Source organism: Centruroides sculpturatus, unplaced genomic scaffold (assembly GCF_000671375.1).
Source record: "Centruroides sculpturatus isolate CEXI.00-Female unplaced genomic scaffold, Cexi_2.0 scaffold1209, whole genome shotgun sequence".
Taxonomy (NCBI): Eukaryota; Metazoa; Arthropoda; class Arachnida; order Scorpiones; family Buthidae; genus Centruroides; species Centruroides sculpturatus.
Window position 1 is genome coordinate 159,951 of NW_019385568.1, and position 8,287 is coordinate 168,237.

The window sequence follows — 8,287 nt, forward strand, 5'->3', positions numbered from 1 at the left end:
GACTGGCACGGGATAACAATGATAACTCCGCCGTTTCCTTCGGGTAGATTTCGAATTTGCCGGTATCGATTTCGTAGCCCGATGCCGGCGCTGGTTATATAACCGAAAATCGTTGTATTAGGTTGTGGTTAACACCGGTTATCTCCGCAGTAAGAGTGGTATGAGAAAGAGATCTTGCCTAATTACCGTGGTCGGTGTTTCCACCGCCTGGCTGGGGAGTACCCAGAAGTAAACCAGTTCGATTGTAAATCTATTAATTAATAATATTTTTCTTTCTCGTCCGTACTGACTCTTTCTCTTGGGTCTGGCGCACTGGCCATTTTTTAATATCCGTTGGATACGCTACCCGAAGAATGCGTTCCACCAATCTTACGTGACGAGGAAGAGTCGATAGACCGAACGAAAAAGTTTCTTCATTACATTGCCTGGTTTTAATATTAGGTAGATGGTTCGTTTGGCTGGATGCGACGTCCCATTATTTGTTTTTGCGGTGTTTTACAGCTGGCGCTAGTTTGTGGCAAATGGACATTTTCGGTATTTATCTAATCGTTGAGCCATGAGCGCTTTTGGATTGAAAAATGTTTAATATTTCGATTACGTTTCTTCCATCTTTGACTTAGACCAACGGAAAAACAACGGGTAATTGCACGTAACTCATTTTCCACTAACTCCACAAGGATTTGTTAAACTCAACTTTTTTTAATGTAGTCTACGATAATATTTTTTACTTGGAATGACCCTTTTATCATTTTATCTTTTTCTCTTAGTTTTTCAAAGAGTTGGCTCCCGCTGACTACCGGCCATCGCCCCGTGAAAGAAAAAACGGTTATACGTCAAAATCCGCGCGCAAACATCCGTTAGACGTAATTATAAAATCTTGAAAAATCCGGAGAAAATGAAATGAAAAGGTAGAAAGACGTACGAAGAAAGATGCGGAAGTTTAAAAGTTCTACTTATTTAAAATAAAGTGTAAAAATCCCTTGGGTTTGCCATCGTTTTATATAAAATTCTCTCATTGACTATTATTAATGAAATATACGTATTAAAATACATACGTTGGCCATTACTATTCGTCTTAGTATCGAATAAAAACACTTAAAACAGCCAGCCAAACAACTATTGGAAATAAGTCCGAACACGACGCTAAAGTTACCATTCCCACCAGATATAAAACTCATGCTTTTCATTCGCTGCTTAGCCAAGCCACGGGGCGTATTTTAAAAATTATCGGTAGCGATTGACTGGCTGCAATCTTGTTTATTCATACATAAATACGTAAGGGTCATTATCAGTTACGCATTTTTTGACTTTCGTCCTCCTACAATCGTCCCAGGACCCACCGTGCGGCCTGTCCAAAGCCTTCGGTGGCCCAATGCCCACCGGATCGTCTTATGTCTCGATGTAATAATACGATTACCAAACGAAAACGATTGATACGGAAAGGAAAACATCCCAGATATAAAAATTGGTCGACGTTTTTCTTTGGTAAAGACAAGCTGGGCGCTTAAGGGCCAAATGTCAGGTAAATACGGGCAAAAATCGTGTGGGTACCGCTTCCCGACGCCCAGCTTGTCTTTACCCAAGAAAAACGTCGACCGATTTTTATATCTGGGATGTTTTCCTTCGCATTTCTAACGTCGGCCGGAAACGTTAAGGCCCGGGCCGCAGTTCGGCATCGGCAGGAGTAAAAGTCGGTCGTCCCGAGCGTCGCGCGGCGGGTAAAGAGGCCCGCACGGCCCGAGAACCCACCCACCCGCTTCTTACCCGTCGGCACGTCCGGAATTTGTCCGCGGAACCTGGATTTGTTTTCCCACCCCAATTAAAAGCCGTTTCTGCTCCTTTTGTTTCGACGGGGGGAAGCCGAGAGACTAATTCTTTTCTTGTTGGCCCACCGCGTAAAATTATTCGCGCCGCCTTTTCTCCGTCGGACCCCTTTGGCTCCTGCCAGCGCCCTCCGGTCCGGTGCCGAGGTGGGAGAGATTCGGGGGGAAGTCGGTGACCCGCCGAGAGGTCGAGACCGCCGGGATCCGGGTAAACAGGACGGGAGGACAAAGGGACGCGGGGAAGACGCTTTCCCACTGACACACTTCCTCGGCGTCGACCCGGGGAGCGGCCGGGACCAAAAGCGAAAGTCGTCAACAAGGGCGAGAAATAACTTTTTCCGTTCGACCCCGGATAAGAATAGATGTTTATCGGAAGAGAAAGTAAACAGGGTCCGGGCGCGAGCATCTGTCTCGACCCAAAAAAACCCCCGGGCCGCCCGGCCGGACGTCCTCTTCGCTTTCTATTTCGGGCGGAAATTCCTTCGGCCCGCGCCCGTCGCCCCTTTCGGACACCCTACCCCACCGGCGGAAAGATCCCGCCGGGGCTTCTCCTTCGGGGCGCGGACGCCGGCGGCCCAGGCGTGGCCCCGGGCCCCGTCCGAGCCGAGTTATTAAGTCACGAAAGCCAGTAACGAATCACCGGAAATACCGGAGGAGAGACGTAATTAAAGCGCGGGGACGACAGCCACCGGCCGGGCACTGGGTCAAGGACGACGATCGACCCCGGGCGCTCCGATCCGCCGGCGCCCGGGGGCTGGGGCCCCCGGCTTCCCGCTCGGCGCGCTGCTCCGTCGTCGACACTTGTCGCGCGTGCCTCTGTCTCTCTCTGTCTCTCTCGTTCTGGTCCGTTTCGGGCCGGACGAGACGGCGCCCCCGTTTACTACGGAGACTCTGGGCCCGGGAAGTGGGGGCGGCGGGACGGCGGTTCGGACCCGAGAAGTAGTAGGAACCTCCGACCGGAAGGAAAGAAAGAGCGGAAGAAAAGGCCGGATCGGGAGCGGACGGGAGAGGCGAAAGCGGTTCGGGCGGTCGACGGCCGCGGATACTGCCCAAGGGTGCGCGGCGCGACTCGGCCGGGTCCACCTGCCCCTAATTGGGCGGCAGGTGGTGAAGAGGAGGCGACGGAGGCTCGTGCCGCGGGGAAGTCGAGAAGAGATCCGCCGGTTCGTTCCGACCGTTCCGGAGCGTCCCCGTTTCTTTTCGACGGCGAAAACCGTTCGTACTTCCCCGGAAAATTCCGCCCCACCCACGCCCCGTGTTACGTCACGGAGACGGAAAGAAGACATTCCCCGTGAATGGAGACGTTGCTTTTCCTCCGAGACGAAAAGAATCCCGGGGGTCGGAAGCGCCCGTCTGCGTCGGCCGACGACTCCCGTCCGATTCGTCGCCCAAATCTTTCGGAGAAAGTGGACGACCGACGGAATCGCACCTGCCGCGCGCGGCAGGTGCGACGGTCGTGCCACTGACCCACAGTCGAGCGCGGCGGGGAGAAAGGCGGCCGCCGGGTACGAGGAACCTTACTTAGCGAAGAAAGACGCGGGCCGCACGCGCGGGTAATGCGGTGGTGAGGGAACGGGAGGAAGAAGACGGAAAATCGAGTCCACAGTCGCGGCTTTCTGCCCGCCACGTCCACGTAATCGGAGACGGAGGACGGCCGAGAGCCGGTCGTCACTCTGCCGGGGCCCGGGAGAGACGGCCCTCCCGGGCCCCGGCCAACGTTCGACGTTTCCGACGTTCTTTTCTGTCCTCCCGTCGGTACGGGAGGACAGAAAAGAAGATTTCGGTAACGAACCTTCCTTGGCCGGGCGGAAAGGTAGAAACGCGGTCGACTCGGCGAGAAAGGCCCTCTTTTCTCCGACGGACGGAGGCCCGCTCCGTCCTTCTCTCAGTCGGGCGGAATCCTTCCTTTCCGTAGGAAAAGCGAGAAATCGGGGAAGAAGGGGCAGCGCCCGGGTTCCCGCCGCGTGGCCCGAAGGGTCCGGGGCGCGGCCGCCGCGAGGAAGGGAGGGGCGCGGCCATCTGTCGGGAGGCGGGCGCGCCACTCCCGTTTTTTAACGGGGAAAGAGAAAAAGGGAGAGGAGCGGCCCTTTCTTTCCCTAACAGACGAAAGTGGGTCGGGACGCTCCTCTTCGGACCGAGAGTGCGCCGATTCTTTCCCTTTTCGGCGGAACCGTCCGGAAACGTGCGATATTTTTCGTTCGGAAAGATGGACTCCGTCTCCCCGCGACTTTTTCCGCCCTCCGACGGAATCGATCCCCGAAACTTCGGATGGGTTGACGGGAGAATCCCTACCCGACGGCAAATCGTCGTCTCCTTCGGAAAGAAAAAACACGCGTCTCGGCCAAACTTCGCCAACCCCCGCTCGTTCCTCCCCCGTTCCCCGTTTCTGTCGTCGCGTCCGTCCGCACGCCGCGCGAAAGGGCCGCAAGCCGAGAAGGAACTCCTATTTCCGGGAGGAATCATCGGCAAATTCGGGAATTTCCTTCACCGACCGCCGTCGCTTCCCTTTCGCACTTCTTTTTCCGACGGAAACGGAAAGGGCGCTCATCCGTCTTCCTCCGGACCGGCCATCCTCGGGGCGGGGGAAGATCGCCCTTTTTCGGCCCAGCCGGATGGGAACCGCGGAAGGAGTCTTCCGAAAGGAGAAGAGCCCGGAGAAGGCGGCGCCGGGCGGTGCGGATCCGCCGGGAAACGCGCCGTCGCCTCCGACGGAACCCGAAAGCGCGGTCTGGACGGCGCATGCGCCGGGGCCGGGCGAAAACCGGTCGGCCGACTTTTTCACGGGAGCGAGAGGCCGGGAAGGCCAGTCTGGCCGGAGTCGCCGGTCGAGAGGATCGTCATGCCCAAAGTGTTCCTGGTCCGCAAGTTCCGACCCCACTGCCGACCGGGTCCAGCCGGCACCGTCACGCCTCCGCCCAGTCCCGAGAGGGGCTCCGTCTCGGCCGGGTCCGAACCCGAGGTCGATCCGGCCACCGGTAAGAGCGCCGTCTTCCGCTTCCTCTCTCTTCCGTCTCCGCGTTTTCGCCGGACGCTGTCCGCCGTCCCTCGTCCGGGCCCGGAAAATCGTCTCCACCCGCCGCTACGGAAGGGCGTCCTTCCCTGTCGCCGGGTCGGGCTCGGGCCGAAGGCGCCGTCGGACGCGGGTTCTTACGTAATCGGCGCGGCGAAAAACTGCCGGAAAAAGGGGTTTTCCCTGAAATAGGATTGCCCTTGCCCGCGTCGGAAACGAAGCTCGTCCTCCGCGCGGGCAGCGGAAAAAAACAGCGAAGAGACGACCCGTTAGCGCGAGAGGAAAGTCGATCCGTTAGAAGGTCGCCGCGTCCCTGGCCTTCACCTCTCTCACTTTCGCCGCTCCTCCTCCGGTTTCAAGGTGACCCGCGCTCCGCGCGCCTCCGGCGGTCGGCGCCGAAAGCTCGACACTTTCTCCCACCGTTACCGGACGGGAGGAGGCGCGTCGCTTTCTACCGGGCTTCGGCCTTCGGCACGCGCTTGGAGGTTCCGTTTTCGGCGGAGGCCGAAAGTCCGGCTTCCGCTTCCCTTCCCGCCGCTCGGGAGGCGGGTGGACCGACTGCGCCGTTCTTCCTTTCCGCTTCCGGTAGAAAGGTCGGCTCCGGGTTTGCGTGCACGCGCCGTCGACGCTACTCGGACGAAAGAAGAGCCGGAGTCGGGTCGAAGGTCGACCGATGGGAGAAAGTTTTCGGATTCCTCTTCCGTTTCGCTGCCTAAAATCCATTTTAAATTAAAGACCGTCCTTTTTCCGTTTCAGAGGAATCGCCCGGGCGCCAGAGGTGGACGGAAACCTGGCAACGAGAATCGGCCGCCGACGGAGGTCAGACGCCTCCCGTTTCGCCCCGTCGACCCTCCGTCAGTCCCGGACGCCAAGAAGACCTCCGATTCCGGCCGGGACCGGAGGGCGCTCTTTCCCCCGACGGTCTCCCGCTCTACCCTTCTCTACGCGTCGGAGTGACGCTCCTGCAGCAGAGGGTAAGTGTTGCTCCTCTTCCCTCCGCCGCCGCTTCCGGCGCTTCTCATCGGCGTCTCTCTCCCGCAGTTGGCCCTGCCGGCGGACGTTCCTCTGGAGTTCGTCAACGGCGGACACGGCATCAAAAATCCCTTCCTGCGCAAGGAGAGGGGTGGTCTTCTCGCCGGGACGACCGCTCCCCGCCCTTCCGATTCCGACAGGTAGGTGGCGGGCGGGGCGGGGACGGCGGAAGAGGCGGGCGCTGTTTAATTTCCGGTCTCTTTCAGACCCAGCTGCGGAATCTGCGGCAAGACTTTCGGACTGCAGAGGCTGCTCAACAGGCACGTCAAGTGTCACAGCGACGTCAAGCGCTACCTGTGCACCTTCTGCGGCAAGGGCTTCAACGACACCTTCGACCTCAAGCGTCACACCAGAACGCACACGGGTGAGCGCGCGACGGCGGCTCCGGACCGCCTCCTTTCCATACGGCTACTAACGGCGGGTCTCGTTTTTCCGGCAGGAGTGCGTCCCTACAAGTGCGGCACGTGCGACAAGTCCTTCACCCAACGATGCTCGCTGGAATCCCACAGGCTGAAGGTGCACGGCATCGGGCACCAGTACGCCTACAAGGAGAGGAGGACCAAGATGTACGTGTGCGAAGAGTGCGGCCACACCAGCGACGAGCCCGAGGTCCACTACCTGCACCTGAAGCGTCGCCACCCCTACAGCCCGGCACTGCTCAAGTTCTACGACAAGCGACACTTCAAGTTCCGCGACGGAGCCTTTCCGATGGGATTCTCGCGGCCCGTCAGCTGAATCCGACGCCCGGGGGGCGGAGGGAGAGGTTCCGTTTCCGGTTTTCCGCTCGGGCCCGCCCCCCTGTAAATACCGGGACCCGAGTGCCGCCCGCTCTTCCCCGGAATTTTTGTACAAAGGCAATAAACCGAGTTTCGCCAACGCCGTTGTGGTTAATTTCCGCCGTTTTCCGGGAAGGGGCGCTTGGGCCACCGTCGGCCGACTCTTTGGGGCCGAGAACGGAAAAAGCTTAGCGGTAAGAGAGAGGCTTTCTTCTTATTTCCAGGGAAGACGTTCCCCTTCCCTGGAAATAAGAAGAAAGCGAAAGCGGAGAATCTTCCCATTTTCCCATTCTTATAGTAAAGAATCCGGAAGGGCCTCCCGGCCAGCCTCGTCGCGAGAAAGGTAAGGGCCACGAAAATCGGCAGACTTGGAAAGTGTCGGCCCGATTTAGAGGAAGGCGCGACCGATGCTCCGTTCCCGTACTTTAAGGATTTTAAAGGCCGTCAAAAGTCCTTAAATACGGGAACGGATACGGAAAGTCGGGAGGGCGAAACTAATCCGCCGTAGAAGGAGCCGCGGTCCGGCCCTTTCCGGAAGGAACCGCGTTTTACGAAAACACGAGTAACGGTTGCGGCAACCACCTTAACGCCGGATCGGCATATTTAGGCCGTCCGCGCCCACCTTTTTTAATAAAGTACTTTACGCACGACACAGGCCGGGGCCCGATCTACGTCGGCCGGTGCCATTTTCTAAAGGAGTTTCCGGTAACGACGCCGGGACTCTGGCCGCAATTCCTTTCTAAAACCGCCAGAAAAGTAAATACAGTAATCGAATCCTCCAGGCCGGTTCCGTACGCCCGTCGTCGGTTTTACCCAAGGGATTTTCTCGGAAGTCTACCGGAAGGTCGGTAGTTTCCAGGTAAAAGAAAGGGTTACTTCCGCACCCGCTACTTTTAAGTACGTTCTGGCTATACAAAGGCCGCTGTTTAATTTAAAGATGGTAAAGACGACCGTGGTTTCTCCATTAGGAATTTTTCGCCCACCAAGATAAATCGGGCGCTTCCGAACGGTACCCGCCGCCCTTCAACCCCTATTAGCCCTATCGTTTCTACAAATACCTGGGCTGGAGACTCCCGAGAAAGAAATTCCACTTCTCCGGATTGCGCCAAGTGTTTACGTCTGGTTTTAGGGTTTCTGTATGGCTTTCGATACGCCGTTTAGAAAAATGGCCACGGAAACTTCCACCCGTCCACCCGGCAATGTCTCCGGTTGCCGGACGAAAAAGAAAAAGAAGAAACCGCGGCTTATACTGGACCGGCCCTTAGAAAAAGCCGCTACCCGAGGAAACGATTTTCTTTGCCGCCAGACATTCGGGCCGACTACAGGCGCGCGAGACGGCCGACCACTCTCCCCCCCGCATGGCCATACGCGGCCTTTTTATCGCTCGTCACCTAAACACCATCCGTTACGATATTTTATTTTAAAACTTTTTATATTTTCAATTACCATAAAATGGCAAAAAGGCTAATTTCTAAAATAAAAGAATTGTAAATGCCAATAACCGGTAAAACCGTGGTTAAGTCCGACCCTTCCGCGCGTACACGCCATTCCTTCGCCCGCCCACCCCTCGATCTGGAATTCGATATCATCCGTCAGTAAATACACCAACCTCCCTGCAAAATATCGGAAGATGAGCGCGCAAGATA

The 8,287-nt window shown here is 57.0% G+C and overlaps 1 protein-coding gene across 1 annotated transcript; it reads left to right on the forward strand.

Moving 5' to 3' along the window:
* Positions 1-4,406: 4,406 nt before the first annotated feature.
* On the forward strand, positions 4,407-6,741 carry LOC111640197 (transcriptional regulator ovo-like). The gene is made up of 5 exons (XM_023386198.1): positions 4,407-4,798; positions 5,590-5,807; positions 5,875-6,005; positions 6,072-6,229; positions 6,305-6,741. The coding sequence occupies exons 1-5, from the start codon at positions 4,663-4,665 to the stop codon at positions 6,598-6,600; spliced, it is 939 nt and encodes a 312-aa protein (XP_023241966.1). The 5' UTR covers positions 4,407-4,662; the 3' UTR covers positions 6,601-6,741.
* Positions 6,742-8,287: the final 1,546 nt, after the last annotated feature.

Excerpts from the sequence above, each read along its gene's own strand:
- LOC111640197 (XM_023386198.1), top strand. The coding sequence starts at position 4,663 with ATGCCCAAAGTGTTCCTGGTCCGCAAGTTCCGACCCCACTGCCGACCG. Across the intron at positions 5,808-5,874 it reads TGACGCTCCTGCAGCAGAGG|TTGGCCCTGCCGGCGGACGT; the intron begins GTAAGTGTTGCT and ends TCTCTCCCGCAG. Across the intron at positions 6,230-6,304 it reads TCACACCAGAACGCACACGG|GAGTGCGTCCCTACAAGTGC; the intron begins GTGAGCGCGCGA and ends TTTTTCCGGCAG.